This window comes from Rhinatrema bivittatum, chromosome 8 (genome assembly GCF_901001135.1).
Source record: "Rhinatrema bivittatum chromosome 8, aRhiBiv1.1, whole genome shotgun sequence".
In the NCBI taxonomy this organism is placed as follows: domain Eukaryota; kingdom Metazoa; phylum Chordata; class Amphibia; order Gymnophiona; family Rhinatrematidae; genus Rhinatrema; species Rhinatrema bivittatum.
Genome location: NC_042622.1, coordinates 273,643,847 through 273,668,807, shown reverse-complemented (window position 1 = coordinate 273,668,807; position 24,961 = coordinate 273,643,847). Strand labels below are relative to the sequence as shown.

Here is a 24,961-nt window from a genome sequence, read left to right as displayed (position 1 = left end):
AAAACTGCTTTTCTGTACACCCTCCAACTGCTCGAGAAAGTGCACGCGCATATATGGGAGATGCGTTAGCACAGGCAGCCTCGTGCCCGATTTTCAAAAGGACCCTACGTGCAGAGTTTCCCTTAAAAAGGTGTATTTATGGGTATAAAGTACCCCCAAAGGCTTTGTGCAGGTTAAACCTCAGTAGAAAAGCATGTGCAGAGGTTTAAAAGTACAGTGCGTTTCCTTTCCTTTCCCCCGTCCTCTCAGCTCAAAGCTCCCTGCTCTTTGCAGTCCAGTTAGAGGAGACCGGGCAGACTTCCCTCGGCAACGGTGTGGCACATGGTGATATATGTCAGCATAACATGTACAAAGTCAGGTAATATATATACAACGGTGTGGCACATGGTGATATATGTCAGCATAACATGTACAAAGTCAGGTAATATATATACAACGGTGTGGCACATGGTGATATATGTCAGCGTAACATGTACAAAGTCAGGTAATATATATACAACGGTGTGGCACATGGTGATATATGTCAGCATAACATGTACAAAGTCAGGTAATATATATACAACGGTGTGGCACATGGTGATATGTGTCAGCATAACATGTACAAAGTCAGTTAATATATATACAATGGTGTGCACATGGTGATATATGTCAGCGTAATATGTACAAAGTCAGTTAATATATATACAACGGTGTGCACATGGTGATATATGTCAGCGTAACATGTACAAAGTCAGGTAATATATATACAACGGTGTGGCACATGGTGATATATGTCAGCATAACATGTACAAAGTCAGGTAATATATATACAACGGTGTGGCACATGGTGATATGTGTCAGCGTAACATGTACAAAGTCAGGTAATATATATACAACGGTGTGGCACATGGTGATATATGTCAGCATAACATGTACAAAGTCAGGTAATATATATACAACGGTGTGGCACATGGTGATATATGTCAGCTTAACATGTACAAAGTCAGGTAATATATATACAACGGTGTGGCACATGGTGATATGTGTCAGCATAACATGTACAAAGTCAGTTAATATATATACAATGGTGTGCACTTGGTGATATATGTCAGCGTAACATGTACAAAGTCAGGTAATATATATACAACGGTGTGGCACATGGTGATATATGTCAGCGTAACATGTACAAAGTCAGGTAATATATATACAACGGTGTGGCACATGGTGATATGTGTCAGCGTAACATGTACAAAGTCAGGTAATATATATACAATGGTGTGCACATGGTGATATGTGTCAGCGTAACATGTACAAAGTCAGGTAATATATATACAACGGTGTGGCACATGGTGATATATGTCAGCGTAACATGTACAAAGTCAGGTAATATATATACAACAGTGTGGCACATGGTGATATGTGTCAGCGTAACATGTACAAAGTCAGGTAATATATATACAACGGTGTGGCACATGGTGATATATGTCAGCGTAACATGTACAAAGTCAGGTAATATATATACAACGGTGTGGCACATGGTGATGTATGTCAGCGTAACATGTACAAAGTCAGGTAATATATATACAACGGTGTGCACATGGTGATATATGTCAGCATAACGTACAAAGTCAGGTAATATATATACAACGGTGTGGCACATGGTGATATATGTCAGCATAACATGTACAAAGTCAGGTAATATATATACAACGGTGTGGCACATGGTGATGTATGTCAGCGTAACATGTACAAAGTCAGGTAATATATATACAACGGTGTGGCACATGGTGATATATGTCAGCATAACATGTACAAAGTCAGGTAATATATATACAACGGTGTGGCACATGGTGATGTATGTCAGCGTAACATGTACAAAGTCAGGTAATATATATACAACGGTGTGGCACATGGTGATATGTGTCAGCATAACATGTACAAAGTCAGGTAATATATATACAACGGTGTGGCACATGGTGATATGTGTCAGCGTAACATGTACAAAGTCAGTTAATATATATACAATGGTGTGCACATGGTGATATGTGTCAGCGTAACATGTACAAAGTCAGGTAATATATATACAACGGTGTGGCACATGGTGATATATGTCAGCGTAACATGTACAAAGTCAGGTAATATATATACAACGGTGTGGCACATGGTGATATATGTCAGCGTAACATGTACAAAGTCAGGTAATATATATACAACGGTGTGGCACATGGTGATATATGTCAGCATAACATGTACAAAGTCAGGTAATATATATACAATGGTGTGCACATGGTGATATGTGTCAGCGTAACATGTACAAAGTCAGGTAATATATATACAACGGTGTGGCACATGGTGAGGAAAGGACGCTCGGGAGAGACCTGCTGCCGAGGCATGGGCACCCCCGGGAGCGAGGCTTACGCAGGGCCCCGGGGTACCACGTCCTCAGAAGGGGTGGTGGCACTCTCTCCCAGCGCGGAGCCCGCAAGATCTGGGGACCTGCGCTCACGTAGGGGGGTGGCACACCGTGAACGGAGGAAGATGCGATAGCGGCGTCCTGGAGGGTCCCTGGACGGGGCATCCGGGGTGAGTGAGGCGGCTTGCAAGGCCGTCCCATGAGTAACCAAGCACAACAGCAATTTTCAGATGCCCAATTAACACAGGTAAAAATGCTTTGAAAACTGCCCTCCTAAGCTGAGAGCTAATGCTCTACAACCTTAATACAAGCCCAAGCCTCCACTGTAAGCGTGAGTTGAGTGAACACAGTAATTTTGTTTCTTGTTTGAAAGGATCAAAATATGAATGATTATGAAAGGTTTGCGGACGTTCATGAGCTAGGGTCGAAATCTTGGTATTTGGCACTGTTGCTCCTGAGTTTCAAACCTGGTGAAACTCCTTAGGGAAACCAAAATGTAAAACTGTTTTAAGAATAAAAATAAATAAACAAGGTGGACAATTTCCAGCCTGCATGTCACCTCTTCCTTGATAAGTGTACAGAGCTGCCCAGATCAAAGAAGGAGAGTGAGCCAATCCTGTTTATTTGTTTATTTACCATTCATCCCAGTGCATTGTGGTTATTGTAGTTCCTGCTTCCACCACCTAAGCTCAGTGCTTCAGATATGGGAACCGTGAGGCGCTCCCGCCCTTAGAGGGACACAGCCTCGGGGTCCCGCCTGGGCGAGCGGGGCAGACCCTATAACCTCCCTTCCAGGATTACGGCTCCTGACCCTTTTCCCGGCCCAGGAAGACAACCAACCCAAATCCCCGATGCCAACGCAATGAGGCACCTTAAGAATGGGCCTAAGAGTGGTGCGAGCCTTCCTTCTACGCTCTCCTCCCCTTCTGTGCTCAGGAGACAAAAGGACAACGTCCCTCGCAACCACCCCTCCCTGCCTGGTAACTGAGGCACATTAAGACCTGTGACATTAGTGTAAGGCATTCTTAGTGCACTCACCTGTGGGATGCGATGACCGCAGTGGATTTTATGGAAGTTTCTGCGTGCAAGTGAGCCGCCTTTGGCGGCCTGCCCCGCGGACTTTGGAACCAGACTGCACCAGGATGGGAGTTGTCAGAAATCCCGGATGTGCCTAAAATCTCCCTCTGGGTCACTTGTCAGCTTTGGGTCTACTGACGGAGGTTGCCAAGGTTTTGACAGGAGGATGGGGGGGCAGTGTTTGTAATATTTGGACTGCTCTCCAGTGTGAGTTAATAAAGACTTGATTGACCCTAGCAGCTTCCTTCCCAGACAGTTCTTGTAGATATGGGTTTAGCAGTGCAAGTTCAAATGAAAGGAATTTGCCACTGGAGGGCCTTATATGGGTACAAATACCAGGACAGGCATAGAAACTGATTTACTGAGGCTTTTCTCCCATTCAGTGTCTATGGGAGAAAAAGTCTAGGAATTAGGCCCTAAATGAGGCCATTGACTGCACTTTTCATATAATCTGAGTGTTATTGTGCTAGATTTTTTTATCCCTTCTATATAGAAACCCTCACCACCAGATGGCACCCTCAGGCCACAAAAGCACCCTCACTGGCCCCGAGGACTGGAAGGATATCTTCTTGGATATTTAGCCTCAGCACTGCTCCTGGATAGTAGAGGATGCCTCTGAAGTAGAAGTAATTTTTCTTCCATCCTTGAGCGGCATTTTTATTTGTATGTATTTTATAAGTTTTATTATATGCTGTATGGCTCCTGACCTGTGGACATTCCTTTGAGGTCCAGGTAAGTGATATATATATATATAATATATTTTTTATAAATAAAATAAAAATAAATAAAGCAAGTTTTGATTTTTTGGACTAACAATATTTTTGGGACTAGTACTTTTTTTTTTTTTTTTTTAATATTACATTCGTAATAGACCTCCAAGAAAGGCTTGATGATTTATTTTTGTAAATTATATTTTTCCTCTCAGCATATAAAAGTATTACAGACCTGAGGAAAACATCTTACCTAACATGGTTATGCTTTTTCCTTGCGACAGAATACTGCCACTTGAAGGTACAGATTCACTAAATGTGAGTGTTTTTTTCATTGATTGTGAGCGCCTGAGATTCTCAAGGTGGTGTTAAACGTGTGCTTATGTTCTATTACTGTTCATCTGATATTGTGGAACTGTGTGCCATTACAATGCAAAAATAAAGAGTTAAAAAAAAAAAAAAACCCCAACATTTTTAACTGAATAAGCAAGTCCACCAATTTAGGGAGAACCAGTTCCATAACCCAATAAGGAAATATTTTCAGGAAAAAAGCAAAGAACCAAAGAAGAGAATATAAAAGCTTACATGGAAAGAATAATGTTTAAAAGATGAAGCTGTCAATAAAAACGAATTCAAAGAGCGCAACAACCATCCAGGAATATATTCAGCTTTAAGGGGGGAAGTAAAACAACGCGGCGCTTTCCCTCTCCTAACTTTAAATATCAGTGCGACAATCTTAAATTTGATAGGCAACTCATCTGAAGTCTATGCAAATTTCTCAAACCCAGAATAACATATTCTAGATCTGTACAGCTGGAGGTGCCATTACAGTGCATTGCCTGCTCTCAAGAATATATCCTATTTCTCCATTTCAGATAAAGGAGCCGGTGGGTGCTTATATCGAACTCTCTCTGATATCTGGAGATAGTTATGCATTTGACAGTGTCATTTGGAGAATGTCAGCCGATAGTCTGGCTAGTCCCACGTTAATTGTATCCTTGTCGCTGGATCGCAATAGCGACTGCCTGTTTGCATTTTTTTAAACTCCAGGGGGAATTGTTTCTTGCAAGGAAAGATTGTTTCCACACGTAGCCAAGGCTACTCGGAAAAGGCGCAGGCAATTTATTTATTTATTAAAATTTGACAATTTTTATTGGTTACAAATAACATGAAACCAGCACTGAAACAGTACAACTACAACTGGAATAATTAAAACTGTAAATGGTAACCAATACCGATTTTTGAAGATTTATTCCCCCCCTTACCCCTTCATATTACTCATTACTGTGACACAGCGCACCTCAGTGAGAGTGTAAATGTCCGTATACTTAAATCTGAAGAAGGAGAGCATACTGGGATCATCTATAGTTCCCACATATCTAAAGAACAGAAGCAGCATATGTACCAGCTTTGAGTAAGAAACCTCAAATTATGACAAAGCTGATGACCACTAATATCGAAATGGCTTAAAGTAAGGATACGTGTCAATTCAAGTCAAATCAAGTAGGGACTGAACCATATCTAAAGCAAGAACATAAATCAAAAATCAGAGCAAGCATCACCTAGATCACAATTTTGTTCTAAAGCCACCATGGCAGGGCTGCGAGGTCACAGAGCACCTAAAGAAATTAAGATGGGTTCGCAAGCACCTTAGTGAATGGATTCCAGACTTCATTAAAAGCAGTTAGGCGGTCGTGTTTCAACTCTGTGGGGTGGGCCAAGCGATAATGGAAATGAAGGCGATGAATAACTATAGGTAGTGTTGGGCCAACAATATTCTTCCATAGCCTTGCTAACTCGCGCCGTGCTGCCATGTACACCTGGAGACAAAATAGCTGGCAAGGCTTGGATAACCCAGTTGCTGGTAGATTTAACAACACCACATGAGGATCTAAAGCTACTGTCACCCCTATTAATTGCAAGACCTGCTGAGGTAGATCTTCAAAACATATGCGCACGCGTACTTTTGTTCGCGCCACCGGCGCAAACAAAAGTACACCAGATTTTATAAAATACGCGCGTAGCCGCGTGTATCTTATAAAATCCAGGGTCGGCGCACGCAAGGCCTCCCTTCCCCTATCTGCCCTACCTAAATCCCCCCCCTACCTTTGTTGGGCAAGTTATGCCTGCTTGAAGCAGGCATAACTTGTGCGCGCTGCCCCGGCATCCCCCGGCACAGGCCGCAGTGCCGGGGGTCTCGGGACCACCCTCCCGGCCCGCCCCCGAACCATCGCCACTGGATGGCCCACGCCATTTTTAAAGATGGCGCCGGTCATCCAGTGCTCCCTCCATGTGACAGGGGCCTGCCAATGGCACGGATACCCTGTCACATGGTAAGGGCAAAGGGCCATTGGCGCCATTTTGATTAGTGGCAGCCAACGGCCCGAGAGCGGGAGATCGCTCCCGGGACCCCCACTGGCCCACCGGGTACCTGTAAAATGTTTTTGGGGGGGCCGGGAGGGTGGGGGAAGCAAAGGGATTAGTTTTAAAGGGTCGGGGTGGGTTTTTTGTTTATCGGCTTGGGCGCAGCCGATAAACAAAACCGCGATCGGGCCCGATGGAAAAAACCCACATGTGAATCGGAACCGGAATCTGAACCGATTCCGGTTCCGATTCACATCTCTAATATCCACTGAGGTTGTCAATATCTCACCCCCTGAGTCTTTAATTTTGGCAATAGACATCAGAGTCAGAACTGACCGTAAGCGCCTAGCCAAGTATCTCCCTGCTTTATCCCCTCCCTTGTAATATTTATTTTATTTTTAAGTTTTTTTTATATACCAACATTCAAGACGGTAGTCCCATCATGCTGGTTTAGTGAATCATGCTGGTTTAGTGAATCATGCTTGTTTAGTGAATTCAAGCATGTGTGCAATATTCTCATTTTCCATTTTTTGGAGGGATGATCTGGCCACATTGAGCCGTTTAAGAATCAATTCAGATTGGGAAGCCATATGTTGTTGTGATAAATTGGAAATAGATTGTAACAAGGTTTGATTATGTTTTTCTTTATCCTTTTTGCAAAAGGTCGCCCTTGCAATAAAAAGGCCTCTTGTCACTGCTTTCGAGCATTCCCAAACAATCGACACCTGGGGAGAGGAATTCACATGATTCTGAAAATATTCCTGCAGAGTATAAATGGACGCAATGGGTGCACTTTTTCTTTTTTGCATTGGGGGGTAATAACCTCATCAAGGTGAATTTACGCGTGATGAGCGCTATTAGCTTCGTGCTGGTTTTGACGCACATTTTTGATGCGCTGATCCTCTTATTGCAGGAGGGGTTTTGGGCACACGTCCAAAACGTGCATCCAAGCACCTGTAAGGTCTTGCCAAGCTCACTCTCAGGCCAATGTAATACGGTGCGCTCGGCTGAGTGTATGACTTTACCAGTGCTTGGAAGTGCATTTTAGACACTCGTCCAAATAAGGGGATTAGCACATCCAAAATGCGCATCCAAACAGGCATGAAACATGAAGCTAATAGCGCTCATCACATGTAAATTCATGTTGATGAGCGCTATTAGCTATTACCCCCCCACCGATGCAAAAAAAGCATGCGCCCAATGCGAAGTCAGACATCCAAGATTCAGGATCCCAGGAATAACTGGATTCCAGTCAGCTCTGGCAGAATAAGACCTGTCATGAAGAGACACCCACTCTCTCAACTGTTACTGTTACGAGTGCGAGGAGCGCGGTCACCTCTAAAGCAGGTGTAGTGAGCCCTTGGGCCACGGCATGACTCAGGGAGGGGCCCCAAGACACACCATGGGAGGTAAGCTGATGTGAGTATGGGTAGGCAGGAGCAAGACAAGAACTAAAGGTCTGACCCTCAACCGAACCTGCCCGCCTCAGGATGACCAGCAACATAGTGTTGGTCAAGGAACAGTCCTCCGACCGTTCCAAGCCCTTTCGGACCTGCCGCTGGGTAACAGCATTAGGCGGCAGGCCGGACAGAAGATGAGGGCAGACGAAGACCTTATACATAAAGGCTCCAAAACAAGACACGGGAGGAATCGTAACAGTTACCCTTACAAAACTGCTTTTTCTGCTTTGGAAAATGAAGAAGCCCCAGCAACAGAGCATGAAATGAAATCTGAAAGGGAAGTAGTTACCCAATGCACCCAGAAACCCTACAACATGGTCACATGTCATAAAAGAAAGCTGCTTCTTCTAGGAGTCTCGGTCAGAGGAACCAATTTGAGAACTCAACTTGATGGGGACACAATGGTTAAATGCATTCCAGGATGCTCGACTAATGGAAATGCGAACCAGGTGATCAATGCAATTAAAGCAGAAAGTAAGAACGCTGATATCAATGTTTTCAACCATCTGGAAACCAATGACCTCACTATAAATGATGTCCACAAGATACAGGAAGATTTCCAAAATATAGGGGAGAAGAATGAACATATGCAAAAGACTATTGCCTTTTTGGAAGTATTACCTGTTCATGGAAAGGGACTGGAAAAGTCATGCCACACAGATAATTTCAATGTCTGGCTCAAAACCTGGTGTAAGAAAAATGGTTTTGGATACATTGGAGGCTGGGGCCGTGTATGGAGCAATAAGAGATTATATGGTAAGGATGGCCTCCATTTGTGTTCTGTTCCAAGGCATTAACAAAGTAAACCCCAAAAACAATTGCAACAATTGTGACTGTACTGCCTTTAAACATCGAACATATATCAAAAACTGATTATATTAAAGATGGAAAAGTGTTAGTTTCGTATCTTAACCAATCTGAACATCATTGTGAACTAGATGGTTTGTTGCTAGTTATAATCATTAACTCACCGACCTGGTCATTTACTATAGTTTCGCTGTTGGAGTGTTTGGAACATTGCTATAAAAGATATCCCCCTGACGAAGGAAGCGATTCCGAAACGTGGCCATGTCGGGAGATACATAGAGCTAAGTACTGTTGATTGATATAAGTGCTGACGGTGGACTTTATAAAAATACAAACATTCCCTGGGATGATAAACAAGAGTTGTTATATGACATTTTATTCAACGATTGTTGTTTATAAAAAAGATTCATAGACACAATTTAAAACATTTTTAATTCACATGCATTTTTAGGTGTCACTGCCAGATTTTAAGGAGGAGGGTGGTGAGTTAATGATTATAACTAGCAACAAAACCATCTAGTTCACAACGATGTTCAGATTGGTTAAGATATGAAACTACCACTTTTCCACCTTGATTACTGCATACAAGTATATAGCAACAGTAACTGTGCTAGATTAAAAAAAATAAAATAAATTATACAAACATCTATTGTTCGCTGTTGTGTAACGTGTTTGTCGTTAAATGTTTCCAAAGAGTACCCTTCCCTCCACCCCTTCCTAATGAAATAAAATCTGCATAAGGATCCCATAGACCTAATATTACGTGAATCTCACCACCTCTGGAGGCTATAAGCCAGCAGTAGCATCCATCTGACGCCATATCGTACGTGGGTTCCACAGCTTCTCGAAATTAGGAAGTTGTTTCTGCTTAATGGCGGTAAGCCTATTCAGGTGGTAGATTTGGGCTAATCTTTGGATAATTGTTTTAATGGACAGGGCGGAAGGGATTTTCCAGCCACAAGCTTTCTCGCCCCGGGCTGCCAATATTATTTGTAGAAGTAAGGTATTCTCCCCTGTCTCTTGGTCATCAACCTTTGTATTTAAAAGGCAAAAACAAGGATACTTGCTTATGGTCACCCCTATTATCTCTCTCTTATCAATTCTATCACCCCATCCCCAAATCCTGAAATGATTGGACAGTCCCACCAAATATGCAAAAACGTGCCTCGCTGACCACATTTTCTCCAGCAACCTTCATCCTACGAGGGGTATAATATATGTAATCGAACTGGGGCAAGGTACAACATTTTATAACTGTTTTCCACTATAGAGGCTGAAATGGAACATCTTTGAGCCAAGGGTAAAGGAAAGGTCCCAATGCTTGTCCTCCAATTAGCAACCTAACTCTTTCTCCCACCTCTGTATGTGTGTGGAGGGTGAGCTGGATCTTTATTGAAAATACGATATATTCTAGATATCCCTTTAGTAATAGAAAATGCTTTATTACATAACATTTCGAATAGGGACTTCCCCTGCCTCAGGCACCCCAGGACTACCTTTTGAGATAAGAAACGAGCAACTTGCAAGTAAAAATATGAATCTGAACAGTCTAACTGTCCTGTAAATCCATGAAAACTTCTAGTATGAATCTCGCTCCAAAGATATTCCAACCTACTACACCTTTTAGCTCTCCATCTTCTCTCCAGTTTACCAGAGCAGCCTGGAAGAAACTCTCTATTCATAAAGAGGAGATCTGTAGAAATAACATCTGACCCCTACCAGTTCCGATTTCCATTTATCCCATATTTTCAAAGTTAAGGTGACCGGCAGAGGAATACATTGCTGGACACACCTGACTTTACTGGGTAACCATACTAGAGTGTCTGAAGAGATATTATTCAAAAGGGATGTTTCCAAGACAAACCAACTCTTTCCTTTACTCCCACTGTGCCAATCCAAAATGAATTTCAGTTGTGCTGCCGCACAGTACCATGACACGCAAGGTACTCCCAGTCCTCCCATGTCTTTAGGCAAATAAAGTACCCAACATCTTACTCTAGCGGGATGTTTTCTCCAAATAAAATAAAGAAATGTATTCTGTCAAAGAGATAGCTGGGTATCATGAATTTTGATAGGTACAGACTGAAAAAGATGTGAGCTTTGGAAGAGCATTCACCTTTATGGCCGCTATTCTGCCAAGCCAAGACAAATCAAACAGCTCCCACTTAAGAAGATCCTCAGAGATTTTTTGCCAAAGTCCCACATAATCCCTGTTAAAATGTAACTTTCCAAACTTAAGCTGTTTACTGTAAACCGACATGATGTTCAAAACTAATGCCGGTATATAAAATGTTTTAAATAAATAAATAATTCGTATCACAAAGTTTGTCCAAATGTGTGCCTATTTTAACCCCCAAATATTTTACTTCTGTTTTTTGAATTTTAAAAGGAAATTTACGTTTAATTTCCAAGACCGCCTCTTCATGTTACGAGCGCGACCTCCAGCAGCTGTAGGGACCGAGGGCTTGGGGTCTTCGGATCCCGTTATGACCTGCGGGCATGGTGGCCTACAGGTCCTGTTAGGAGTATGACCTCCGGCAGCTGTTACACTCTGAGGCACGGAGGCGCAATCGTCTCTAAAGCTGGAGATGTGAGCCCTTGGACCACGGCATAACCCAGGGAGGAGCCCCAAGCCATACCGCGGGAGGTGAGCTGGTACGAGCATGGGTAGCGAAAGCAGGACAAGGCTGAAGCAAGGACTAGAGTATAAGCTCTGACCCTCAACCGGACCTGCAAGCCCCAGGATAACCAACAACGCAATGTTGATTGATGAACAGTCCTCCGACCGTTCCAAGCCCTTTCGGACCTGCCGCTGGGAACGGCAATGGGCGACAGGCCGGACAGAGGACGAGGGCAGACGGAGTCCTTGGAAACACAGAAGACTTTGGACTAGGACTGAAGCGAAGACACTGTAAACAAGGACTGAGGTGAAAACACTGTAGACGAAGGCTGGAGGGAAGACATCATAGATGAGGACTGAAGCAAGACACCACTGATGACGACTGGAGCGAAGACATCATGGACGAGGACTGAAGCGAGACATCGTAGATGAGAGCTGAAGCAAGATACCATAGATGAGGGCTGAAGCAGGATCAAGAGCTCGGGCAAGTCTGCGACGCAGCACGCCCTACACAGTTCACCTGTGGGACTGGTCACGGACCACGCTGGGCTCAAGGCAGAACTCCAGGAGGAATAGTGGAAGCTGATATCAGAACATGACTAAGCAACTGCAGAGACCTGAACTGGGGCACGCCCTACACAGCCCCCCGCAGGACTGGTCGCGGACCACGCCAGACTCAGGGCAAGTTCAAACAGAGATTTGACATGGACATCTCACAGGTTGCAATAGGCTCTGAAGACCGGGACAACTCTGAAGCAGGATTCGATTCTCAAGGATTAAAAACAACGGACTGAAGCAGGAGGTCTTCCAGAGGGTTGCGCTGCGGAGATGAGGGTGGCCTTGTACCGTGAAGCGCAGTACACAGTCCACTCATGGGACTGGTCACGGACCACGACAGTGGTATGCCAGGAAAGTGGACAACGAGGAACCAAGGTATGGAGGCGGAGACGAAGGCAAAGACATCAGGAACATCGGGATAACAGAAGAGCAGGACATCAGGCACCAGAGACACGAAGACATCTGGACAACAGGGACAGAGGACGTCAGGAACTTGGACTTCTGGAACATGGAGATGACTGAAGACCTGGACGAAGGACATCTGGAACATGAAGACAACTGAAGACCTGGACGACAAACATCTGGAACATGGAGACAACTGAAGACCTGGATGAAAGACATGGAGACGAAGCCATCAAAGCAAAAGGAGACCACGGAGGACCTGGACCGATGAAGGAGCACAGACAACTGTGAGACTCAATCCGAAGGCAATGAGAGACTGAAGAGGAATCCCTTTTATAGGGCTGAAGCAGGAAGTCATCATCAGAAGGAGTCAGTGATTGGAGAAGAGTGATGGTGGTCCTGCTTCACAGCAGTGGTAGCAGAGAGGAGGCTGGAAACTACAGGTCGGATAGCCTCACCTTGGTGATGGGAAAATTAATGGAGACTCTCCTAAAGGAAAGGATAGTGAACTATCTACAGTCAGGAGGATTGCTGGACACAAGGCCGCATGGATTCACCAGGGGAAGGTCCTGTCAAACAAATCTGATTGATTTTTTTGATTGGGTGACTAAAGAATTGGATTGAGGAAGAGCGCTCAATGTGATATTCTTGCATTTCAGCAAAGCTTTTAATATGGTTCTGCATAAGAGGCTTGTGAATAAAAAGAGAAGCTTGGGAGTGACCGCCAAAGTGGTAATATGGATTACAAAGTGGTTGATGGATAGAAGCCAGTGTGTAATGGTAAATGGAACTTACTCTGAAGACAGTGTAAGCAGAGTTCCACAAGGATCGGTGTTGGGACCGGTTCTGCTCAATATCTTTGTGAGTGATATTGAGGAAGGGATGGAAGGTAAAGCTTGTCTATTTCCATATGATACTAAGATCTGCAACACAGTGGACACATAGGAAGGATTAGAGAAAATAAGATGTGATTTAAGGAAGCTTGAACAGTAGTCGAAGATATGTCAGCAGGGATTCAATGCCAAGAAGTGAAAGAGTCATGCATCTGAGGTGCGGTAATCCAAAAGAGCTGTATGTGATGTGGGGGGGGGGGGGGGGGGGGGGGGGGGGGGGGGGGGGGTGAAAGGCTGTTGTGCGCGGAGCAAGAGAGGGACCTGGGGTGATAGTGTCTGGTGATCTGAAGACAGCAAAGCAATGTGACAAGGCAATAACTAAAGTTAGAAGAATGCTGGGCTGCATAGAGAGAGGAATATCGGTAAGAAAAAAGAGGTGATAATCCCCTTGTACAGGTCCTTGGTGAGGGCTCACTTGGAGTACTGTGTACAGTTCTGGAGACCGTATCTCCGAAGGGACAGAGACAGGATGGAGGTGGTTCAGAGAAGGGCAACCAAAATGATGGGTGGTCTCCATCAATGATTTATGAGGAGAGGTTGAAGGACCAAAATATGTATACCCTGGAGGAGAGGAGGTGCAGGGGAAATTTGATACAGACCTTCAGATACCTGAAAGGTTTTAATGATGCACAATCGACAAACCTTTTCCGTTGGAAAGAAATCAGTGGAACTAGGGGTCACATAATTAAACTCCAGGGAGGATGATTCAGGACCGTCAGGAAATATTTTTTCACGGAGACAGTGGTGGATGCCTGAAATGCACTCCCAGAGGAGGTGGTGAAGATGAAAACAGTGAAAAAATTCAAAGGGGAATGGGATAAACACTGTGGATCCCTAAAGGCTAAAGAATGGAAATGAGCGCATGGGGGTAACTTGCTGGTGCGGCAGTTTCTACCCTTAACCAATAATCCTTCATATTGTTGATGCAGCTCCATCATTGCTCACCGCTTCAATGGCAGGGGGAAAAGAGGAAAAGGAGAATTGGGAAAACAAATAAGCATGGGGGTAACTTGCTGATGCAGCAGTTACTGCCCTTAACCAATAAGCCTGATACTTGTGATGCAACTCCAACATTGCTCTCTGCATCAACAGCAAGAGGTAATGGGGAATTGGACTCAGACAGCAATAAACAAGGGCCGACTTTTACAGTCTGAGAAATTAAGTATGGGGATGACTAGGTTGCCAGCTTTTCCATGGAGGAGGACCAAACATTTGGGGGGCGGGGGGGGAGCCGGCCACAGCCCCCCCCCCCCCCACCTCATTTTCCCCTTTCAAATCGAGCATTGGTTTTTTTATTAGGCAGATACTGCCTGCCTGTCTTTGGGACTCGGGTTCGACTTTCCTCTTCCTCTGTGACTCTAGGAGGACTCTAGGAGTGCAGCACAACTGTGGGAGAGGCAGAGGAAGAGGGAAGTCAAACCGAGCCCTGAAAACAGGCAGGTGATTGGAGCGTTGCCAGGCTGCTACCACTGATTGGCTCTTGGCCTTGCCTGACCAGGTTTTTCAGTGTCTGGTTACCCTTGTAACCAGACACTGTACAACTGGCTGTAATACCGGGCTGTCCGGTCCAAAACCGGGTAGTTGGTCACCCTAGGTGTGACCTGTACAGCATGGCACGGCACATGCTGCCATGTGCTTGCTGGGCAGACTGGATGGACCGTTAGTTCTTTTTTTCTGCCGTCATTTCTATGTTTACTCTAAAATATTAATGCCTACCTCAGAGCATGTGTTAATTCTTGAGGAGCTCCAAACGTTTACAGAAAAGCAGAAAATACTGCTTTTCTGTAGTTCCGCCGACTTAATAGTGTGGTGATATTTAATCGGAGGAACCTAAAAAAGAACATTAAAAAAGTGTTGCCAGTGGTCAGGTTAGGAAAATAGATGCTCATTTAATGAATGTCCATTTTCCTAACTAGGAAAATGACGCTCTTAAAATTGAGCGTCCATTTTCCTAACCCACTGTGAGCTAGGGCTCACTAATGTTGCTATTACAGATGGTAATACAATATAGAAATAAAATTGTATTTCTTTAGTTTCTTATATTCTAATTTCTGGTAAAGAAATCTCTAGCTGTAGAAGGCCGAGTTGCAAAACCCAGCCAGTCCCCCTTTTCCTCCTTCCCCCCTTCTTGCTGAGAAACACTAACTACACAGCACAATATATTATGCTTAGGCTGGCACATATAGTTACAGACAAGGAAAGGAATGCGTAAGGCTGTATCTCCTCCCACATCCCTCCCTGCACCTGATTCTAACAAAGACTTTCTCATAGCTGTACAAACTAACAAGAAAAATTGCCATTTAGGAACAGCATGTAGGCAGACAGGATGAAGGACATCCAATTTTTAGGTTAAAATTGAAAGTTGAAACTTGGCATTAGAATATGTTGGTTAAGCAGAATGAAAGGAGATGGGAAATCTGAAACACATGAGAGATGCCTGAAGCAGAGATAACACTGAAATGAAGGCATCAAACAGGTTGAGTATCTTGAGATGGGGAGGAGTAAAATGTATTTTATTTATTTATTTATTTTAACATATTTTGTATACCGTATATTCGGTTTTGCCATCATAACGGTTTACATTAGGAGAGTGACATTAGAGATTTAGCAAATACAATTTAAAGGTAAAGTTGGGTAGATTTGGGGAGGTAATGGAAGGGTTAGATTATAAGGGAAAAAAAAGTTCTTTGATGTCTGTTGTAGAGTTCGTGGTTTTATTGGTACATCCTAAGTTGATAGGGTGGTGTCTCTGTTTTCTTTGTAGTTGTCTGGTTGGGAGTTTGTTGATGTGGTAGTTGAGATCATCTGAGAAAGCTATGGTAAAAAGCCATGTTTTAAGTCTTTTTTTTAAAGTTTTGGTGTCAAATTGAGTTCTTAGATTTAGGGGTAAGGAGTTCCATAGAGATGGGCTGGCGATGGATATAGCTCTCTCTTGGGTTGATATTAGATGCGTGATTTTTGCATGAGGAAGTTTGAGGCCTTTATTCATTGAGCGAAGGTTCCTTTTAGGAGCATGCAGTTCAATGTGTTCTGTTAGCCAATGGTTTTGTTGTCCTGTGATTAATTTGTGGAAGATTGATAAAACTTTGTATTCTATTCTGTATTTAATAGGGAGCCAGTACAAGGATATGAGAGTAGGTGTAATGTGTTCTTGTTTCTTGGTTCCTGAAAGAATCCTGGCGGCTGCGTTCTGGAGTATTTGTAATGGACGTATGGTGGTAAAAGGGAGGCCGAGGAGTAGGGCGTTGCAGTAGTCCAAGTTTGTAAATAGAAGTAGTTGCAGAACTGTTCTAAAGTCATTTTGAGTGAGGAAGGGTTTGAGGCGTCTTAAGTGTCAATAATTTGTGATAACCTTCTTTGATTATATTTGTTATATGGGTTTTGTAGGATAATTCTTTGTCAATTGTAATTCCAAGGTTTCTGGTATGGTCAACAGGAGAGATTATTGTTTCTGGGTTTTCTGTTTTGAGTGATTGGGTGAATCGTTGATTTTTTTTGTCAAGGATGATTAATTCGGTTTTATCGATGTTGATTATGAGTTTTAAGTTGGAGAGACATTGCTTGATTTTTGAGAAATAAGAGGTTATTTTCTTGTAGGTTTCTTCTAGCATATTTTGAATTGGGACTAAATGATAATGATAAACGAATGTACAATAGTAAGTTGTTTTTGCTTTGTGGGTGTGCCTACTTCTTCTGTATGGACACCCATACGTGCAAGTTTGTTAAATAAAGAAATAAATTGTCTCACCAACTCTTTGTGCTCACTATATAATTTTCTGAGAAGGTGCAATACCACTTCTTACACCCCCTAACAGCCATCTCTCCTGGGTGCCCGATGCCAAGGAGGTGCTAAGGATGCAAATTTTTCCCTAGTGCCTCCTTTCTACTGTGACAGTCCAATTAAATATTAAATTGGGTGCCCAGGACAGGTGGATCGGTGCTTAAGAGTGGGCACTCAATCATGAGCACCTTTTTAACGTGCACCCCGATATTGCATCGGCCTGACTGAGGGGGGGGGGGGGGGGTAAAGGAAGTTTAGGGCCACTACAACAAAATTATTTTTATTTAAATCCCCTCTGATCGTAAACAACCCCTCTTCCACTTTGGACCCCGACCCTTTCGTTCACAAATGCTCCTTCCTTTCGACTTCCATTTCCCGCGAAATACCTTGATTGGTACAGAATACATTAAAAGTGGCATGTTTTATGGATATTTGTATAAAACAAAATTAACACTGCTTGTGGGTATTTTTATATAATTACTATTTTATAATACAAGTCGTAAAGGTTATAGTCAGGAAGAGGCAGCGAGAGAGCAAGGGAAACCTACCACCCGCCCACTTCCGCTTTACAAGAGCCACGCCCCCTTTTTCTCTCGCGAGCGGGGAGGGCCAGACCCTCGGCGCCCCGCGCGCTTCCGGTTCCAAGAGTCGCGCCCCTTTTGTTGTACCTCGGGCGCGGGATCTCGCGAGAGCGGCGCTGCAAAATGGCCGCCGCGTAACTTCCTCCCTCCCTCCCTCCCTCCGCCCCCGCGCCCACAGCTGCTGTGGAACAAAGGCCGGCGCCCGAGCTGCCCCGTGTCATGGTAGGTCCGCCGCGTCCCGGCTCCTTCCCTACCGGGGGGACGGGACGGGACGGGAAGTGTCGGCGCGTGGCCCGAGCGGGATGCGGGGGGGGGGGGTCTGGGCTTAGAGAGACCTGGGGGAAGGAGGGCAGGGGACTCTGAATGGAGGCCTAGGGAAACCTGGGGGGGGTGGCGAGGAACCCGGGAACGGTGGAAGTGATTTGGGGGAAATCCTGGGGTAATTGTGCTGCTTCCGGACGGGAAAGAAGAGTTTGGGCGGAGAAGGAGGGGACTGAAGGGCTCCAGCTCGGGGGAGGTGGGGAGGCCAGGACGGAGAACGGGGGCTCTGGGCTGGGGGAGAGAGTTGGCTCCCCCTTTGCCATTGTTTGTTTTTTTTGTTGTTGTTAAAAATGCTAAGTGGCCCTAAAGAGAGGCCGGCGCCAATGAATTCTTCAGTAGTTGTATTGGAGGCTCAGGTTCTCTCCATGCCTTGAAATATCTTCCTCACTTGTATATCTGCAGTTCTGCAATTTGCGTGTGTGCATATTGATATATATATATAGAGAGAGAGGGAGGTTATGTAGTTATAGTTGTCATGGGTGATGTTTTTTAAAAGGATATTTCCTGATTTTGCACTCCTCTGCCTCCCTCCCCCTCTTCCCATGAAATGGGGGTTTGCTAAATTAATTTGATTAGGGATTTATGTAATCTTATTACGTTTTATAGAAGTTACCGAAAGCTATTTACAGGCTTACACTGACATCTTACAGGGAAACTTAAATTGCTGTGAATTATAGTAACTTTAGCAAAATATTCCATACATTGTTCAATGTACAAAACCTTTATGTATGCATGTATTTATCTGTGTACGTATCTACAGTCGTTGGCTTTCTGCCTTTCTTAATGGGTGTAATATATCTGGAATGTGCTTCTAAGAAGGTATTTCTAGCTGTCCACGCCTGTTGTATACTCTTACCCTTTGCAGCTGCACCTTTCAGTTTTTTTCCTACCTTCCTCGTTTTATCAAAGTTTCCCTTTTGAAAGTTTAGAGCTGTAGATTTGCATATTGTCCCCCTTCAGTTGATCACTATTGCCAAGCTCCCTTTCTTGTTGCTTCTTGAACCAATTGTGTATTTATATATAATTAAGCAATGAGAGGGAGATTTTTTTTTAGATTTAATTCTTAGTGGAACGCAGGATTTGCTGACAGTGGTGTGTCCACTTGGCAATAGTGATCCTAACATGATCATAGAAACAGAGAAATGATGGTAGAAGAGGACCAAATGGGCCATCCAGTCTGCCTAGCAATCAGTTTCCCAGAGCGTAAAGTCAGGGCCCTCGTTGGTTACTGTTTGAATCCAATTCGCCATTACACCCATGCTTATCAGTTTTTCAGGCCATAAAGGTTCGGGCCCTCATTCGGGCCGATACAGTAAAGTCGCCTGCTCTCCCAGCGCACGTACAGGCCACTCTCCTGAGCGTGCGATTCAGTATTCAAATTAGTCCCGGTGGTAAAAAAAAAGAGGTAAAAAGAGGCGCTAGGGACACTAGCGCATCCCTAGTGCCTCTTTTTGGACAGGAGCGGTGGCTGTCAGCGGGTTGGACAGCTGACGCTCAATTTTGCCGGTGTCGGTTCTCGAGCCCGCTGACAGCCACGGGTTCGGAAACCGGATGCCGGCAAAATTGAGCGTCCAGTTTTCGAGCCGCGGGCCGACTTCAAAATTTTTTTTTTTTAACTTTTTGTAACTTTCGGGACCTCCAACTTAATATCGCCATGATATTAAGTCGGAGGGTGCACAGAAAAGCAGTTTTTACTGCTTTTCTGTGCACTTTCCTGGTGCCCGGAGAAATTAGCGCCTATCTTTGGGTAGGCGCTAATTTCTGAAAGTAAAGTGTGCGGCTTGGCTGCACATTTTACTTACTGAATTGCACGGTAATGACTAATAGGGCCATCAGCATGCATTTGCATGTTGCGGGCGCTATTAGGTTCGGGGGGGGGGGGGGGGGGGTTGGACGTGCGTTTTCGACCCCTTACTGAATAAGGGGTAGAGCTAGCGTGTCGAAAACGCGCGTCCAATCGCGGGTTAACAGTGTGCTCCACCGGAGCGCACTGTACTGTATCGGCCTGATTGTTTGCTCTACAAATCAAATTCCCCTTTACCCCTGCTTTTGAAGCAAAGAGCTATGATGGAGTTGCATCAACAGTATCAAGACTTATTGGTTAAGGGCAGTAACCGCCACACCAGCAAGTTACCCCCTTGCACTCTTCATTTCCATCCTTTAGCCTTTAGGGATCCACAGTATTTATCCCATGCACCTTTGAATTCTTTCACTGTTTGGGTTTTCACCTTCTCCGGAAATGTGTTCCAGGCATCCACCACCCTCTCCATGAAGAAATGTTTTCTGACATTGGTTCTGAGAACTCCTCTATGGAGTTTCATTACGTGACCCTTAGTTCTACTGAATTCTTTCCTATGGAAACAGGTTTGATGTTTATACATCGCCTCGCGATTCGCACACACTTACCCCAGACGGCCCAAGCACCGGCCACGAGGCATCCAGACTCTCCTCCTCCCCGCTGCTACAGCCTATCGGAAAGCTCCCCGGCACATATGTCACATGCCAGAGGTGAGCGGGGGTTTTAAACCACAGCACTCTCTTCCGGCGCCACGCAACAAAGGGGCCTGCCCCTTTGTACGCCCCTTCGTGAGCCCCCCTTTTGCGAACATTATCTTGTAACATAATCGATATACGCTGTATTTACCCTTTTTGCCTTTTCTTCAGTCTCCCCCAGTGACTTTCTGGCTGCCCGTCCTTCAACTATGCCACCGCACACATGTTATTGTTCCTTCCCTTATCAGAATAGATACCCCTCCAAACCTTCTCTCCACCTCGCCTTCCCCCCCACCCCTCCAAAAAGGCGTCTTACCACTATTCCCATATCCCCCTCCACGCAACTCCTTAGCCTATCCCTTATATCACTCATCCTCATCAGCGCTCAATCCCTGCAAAAAAAAACAACTCACCTACTCCATGATCTCCTAACTGACTCCAAGTCGGAAATCTGCCATAACCGAAACATGGTTTAAGGACTCTGATACTCCCCTTATCAACCATCTCCCCGTTGATACCCATGATATTTTTTCTATTCCTCGCAAAAAGAAAAGAGGAGGAGGATTACTCCTAATTGCCAAGAAATAACTTAAACTCACACCGCAAATATGCAATATTCCCAACCAATACGAGGTAGGCTTCTTCAAATCAAACTCTCTACAAATCTGCCTGATTTACACCCCTCCGGGTCTGCTAGAGAAAGATTCCTCTCCTCTTATCGAATTCCTCGCCGACTCACTCTCTCCTGACATTCCCACTATCCTCCTTGGCGATTTCAACCTCCATATTGATTCTATACCACAATCCCCACCATGCGAAGTGTTAATCTCATCCTTAGAAGCTATGGGCTTCACTCAAATCATACATTCTCCAACCCACAAGACCGGACACACCCTAGACCTGATATTCACCAACCCCTCCATCAACACCATTCACCCCCCCTCATGCCTGCCTGTCCCCTGGTCTGACCACTCCATTATAAAAACCACACTTGCACTTCAACTGCAACCCCCCTCTACCTTCTCCCATCCTAAAACCTTCCAGTTCCGTAAGACTTGTGACCCAGACACTCTCACCCAGCTTGCTCTGACATCCCCAATCGTCTTGACTTAACATCAGCTGACAACGCAGTCTCCTCCTGGACTGATATCACCCTCAATATTGCAGACAAACACTGCCCCATCTCACAAAAAACTACCACTCCTACCCACACAAACAAAAAACCGTGGTTCACCCACGAACTCAAGAACCAAAAAATCCACCTTAGATCAGCTGAAAGACGTTGGCGAAAACACCCCTCTCCTGCCTCAAAAACTATCTACTACCAACTCATGCATGCCTATAGAAATGCTATCCAAAAAATGAAAAAAGAATATTACGCCAAAAAAATTAATCACTTACAATTTAATCCTAAGGCCCTGTTCACCTTAATATCCAATCTCACTAAACCTAATTTAACACTACCCCAGGAACCCCCCACACAAATATGTTGCAATGAAATAGCTCTATTCTTTAAAAATAAAGTATCCAACATCACCTCCAAGTTCTCCCCAAACACTAACAAAATAATACTCCCCATTTTTCACACGTCCGCCTCACTATCATCTTTTGAACTCTCCTCATCTCTCGAAATAGAGAACATCCTAAAAAAAATGAGACCATCATCCCATCCTCTTGAAACCTTCCCACGAAACTCTTACTACCGTGTTTCCCCGATAGTAAGACACCCCTGATAGTAAGACGTAGTGGGAATTTTAGGGGGGTCGGCTAATGTAACACATCCCCCGAAAGTAAGACGTACCTGTCATTTCAAAAAAAAATTATTTTTAAATACCTGTCGGAGGGCCGCGTGGGTCCAGGTGGCTGGCGGCGGGAGCCGGGTGGTCGCGTGTTAAATCTAGGCCGCGGGCGGGTGGGCGCTTGTTCCAGGCGGCGGCGGGTGGACGCGCGTTAGTTCGAGACGGGCGGCGGGCGGTCGCGTGTTAAATCTAGGCCGAGTCGCACAGGCGCGCATTCATTCACTGCCGGTGGGGGCTGCCTCGGCAGCCCCCACCGGCAGTGAATGAATGCGATCACAGGCCCACAGCGCCTGTGCGACCCCTGCGATTCGGCGCTGGGGGCTGCCGGTGGGGGCTGCGGCAGTGAATGAATTCATTCATCCAGGCGGAGGAGCCGGCTGCTTTCGCCGCTGCCGCTGCCGGCTGCTTTCGGCGCTCAAGGCAGTCACATGCTGTGACGTCACGGCATGTGACTGCCTTGAGCGCCGAAAGCAGCCGGCAGCGGCAGCTGAAAGCAGCCGGCAGCGGCGAAAGCAGCCGGCTCCTCCGCCTGGATGAATGAATTCATTCACTGCCGCAGCCCCCAGCGCTGAATCGCAGGGGTCGCACAGGCGCTGTGGGCCTGTGCGCGCATTCATTCACTGCCGGCGGGGGCTGCCGAGGCAGCCCCCACCGGCAGTGAATGAATGCGCGCCTGTGCGACCCGGCCTAGATTTAACACGCGACCGCCCGCCGCCCGTCTCGAACTAACGCGCGTCCACCCGCCGCCGCCTGGAACAAGCGCCCACCCGCCCGCGGCCTAGATTTAACACGCGACCACCCGGCTCCCGCCGCCAGCCTGGACCCACGCGGCCCTCCGACAGGTATTTAAAAATAATTTTTTTTTGAACACTCAGGTTTTTTTTCCAATATAAGACATACCCTGAAAGTAAGACATAGTGGGACTTTTGGGGGTAAAAAGAAAGTAAGACGCTGTCTCATATTCGGGGAAACACGGTATCTATCCCTAAAACCATAGCTACACCTCTTTCCAAAATTGTGAACCGATCCTTAGAACAAGGATTGGTCCCCAACTCTTTAAAACAAGCTGTTGTTAAACCTATCCTAAAAAAACCCTCTCTTGACCCTACCAACCTATCTAACCTCAGACCTATTTCCAATCTCCCTTTCCTCTCCAAAGTCCTTGAGAAACTGGTAAACTCCCGTCTCTCAGACTACTTAGAGAGCAATACAATATACTCTCACCCACACAATATGGTTTCCGCAAACACCTCAGTACGGAAACCCTACTCCTCTCCCTCACAGATACTCTAATCAAAGGAATGGATGCCGGTAACTCCTACCTCATTGCTATGCTGGATATTTTGGCTGCTTTCGACACTGTCAATCATAGCATCCTGTTCAACATTCTCATCAGTATATAGGGATCTCTGGAACAGCCCTCTCATGGATAAAATCATACCTCCAAAATCGCTGTTACAAAGTCACCACTGACAATATTGAATCCTTCCCTGTAAATCTCGACTGTGGTGTCTCCCAAGGCTCTTCCCTCTCCTCCCCTGTTCAACATTTATATGCTCCCTCTTACCGACCTTCTTTCTAAGCTTGGCTTCACACACTTCATCTATGCAGATGATGTGCAAATCCTTGTCCCCTTCACAAATTCCTCTCTCACCGCTCTTCAAAAATGGGAAACCTGTCTTGCTGCCATTAATCAGCTCCTAACTGATATGCACTTATCTCTTAACCCCCAAAAAACTGAACTCCTTTTCATCTCCTCCAAACACTCATCACCACCTATACCTTCCACCCTCCCCTCTTCCACTTTCCCCACCCACTCTCGAAACCTAGGTGTCATACTTGACAATCACCTATCCTTCAAACCTTACATCAAATCTATCCTCAGCAATTGCTACTTCAAGCTGCAAACTCTTAAAAAAACTCAAACCTCTACTTTACTTCTCTGATTTCCGTACTGTACTCCAGTCTATCATATTTTCCAAAATAGATTACTGTAACGCTCTCCTTCTTGGCCTCCCTGCTTCCTACATCAAACCTTTACAACTTCTTCAAAATGCCACTGCACGCATCCTCACAAATGCCAACAAGAAGAACCACATCACTCCCACTCTGATCGATCTCCACTGGCTTCCTATACAATCTCGTATCCTCTACAAAATCCTTATCCTTATTCACAAAAGTATTACTAATGAGCATTACCACTGGATAACCCCCCCCCCCTTCCTTCCTCGCACCTCTACAAGACCAACTCGCACCGCTCTCCATGGAACGCTCTGTGCCCCTTCTATAAAATCTATAAGACTTATCGCTACCACAAACAGAGCCCTTTCACTTGCCGGCCCCACCCTCTGGAATTCCTTGCCCCCAAACCTACGCACGGAAACCTCCACACCCAAATTCAAGAAAAAACTCAAAACCTGGCTCTTCCTACAAGCCTACCCATCGCTATCCTCTCATGCTAAATCTTCCCCTTCTGTTACTTACTGTTAAAAATACCTCCTCACAATTGTCAGGCCTCCCTTTCTTCCCTAATTTTCAATCCCAATTTCAGAATCAGTAATTGTAACGAACTTATTATTTGAACCCTGTACATAGCCTTTCCTATAGTGATTTTTATCCCCCTCTCCTAACGTAAGCTACCCCTAGTTGAAGTTATCAGCTAAAGTATTTGGTTTATTGATATATTCTTGTTGACTGTTCCTA

At 45.1% G+C, this 24,961-nt stretch overlaps 1 protein-coding gene and 1 long non-coding RNA gene across 3 annotated transcripts in view; one reads left to right on the top strand and one right to left on the bottom strand.

Annotated features, from left to right (window-relative positions):
* The window catches only part of LOC115096395, a 29,156-nt gene extending 25,646 nt beyond the window's left edge, over positions 1 to 3,510 (bottom strand). The window contains exon 1 of the long non-coding RNA XR_003858059.1: positions 3,431 to 3,510. This is a non-coding gene — a long non-coding RNA (uncharacterized LOC115096395). The remainder of the gene's footprint in view (positions 1 to 3,430) is intronic.
* Positions 3,511 to 17,708: 14,198 nt separating this feature from the next.
* ZNF414 (zinc finger protein 414) overlaps positions 17,709 to 24,961 on the top strand; it is a 62,667-nt gene continuing 55,414 nt past the window's right edge. For both annotated transcript variants that reach the window (XM_029610929.1, XM_029610928.1), the window contains exon 1: positions 17,709 to 17,867. In XM_029610929.1, the coding sequence (XP_029466789.1) occupies positions 17,865 to 17,867 (3 nt within the window). In that variant the 5' untranslated portion in view covers positions 17,709 to 17,864. The remainder of the gene's footprint in view (positions 17,868 to 24,961) is intronic.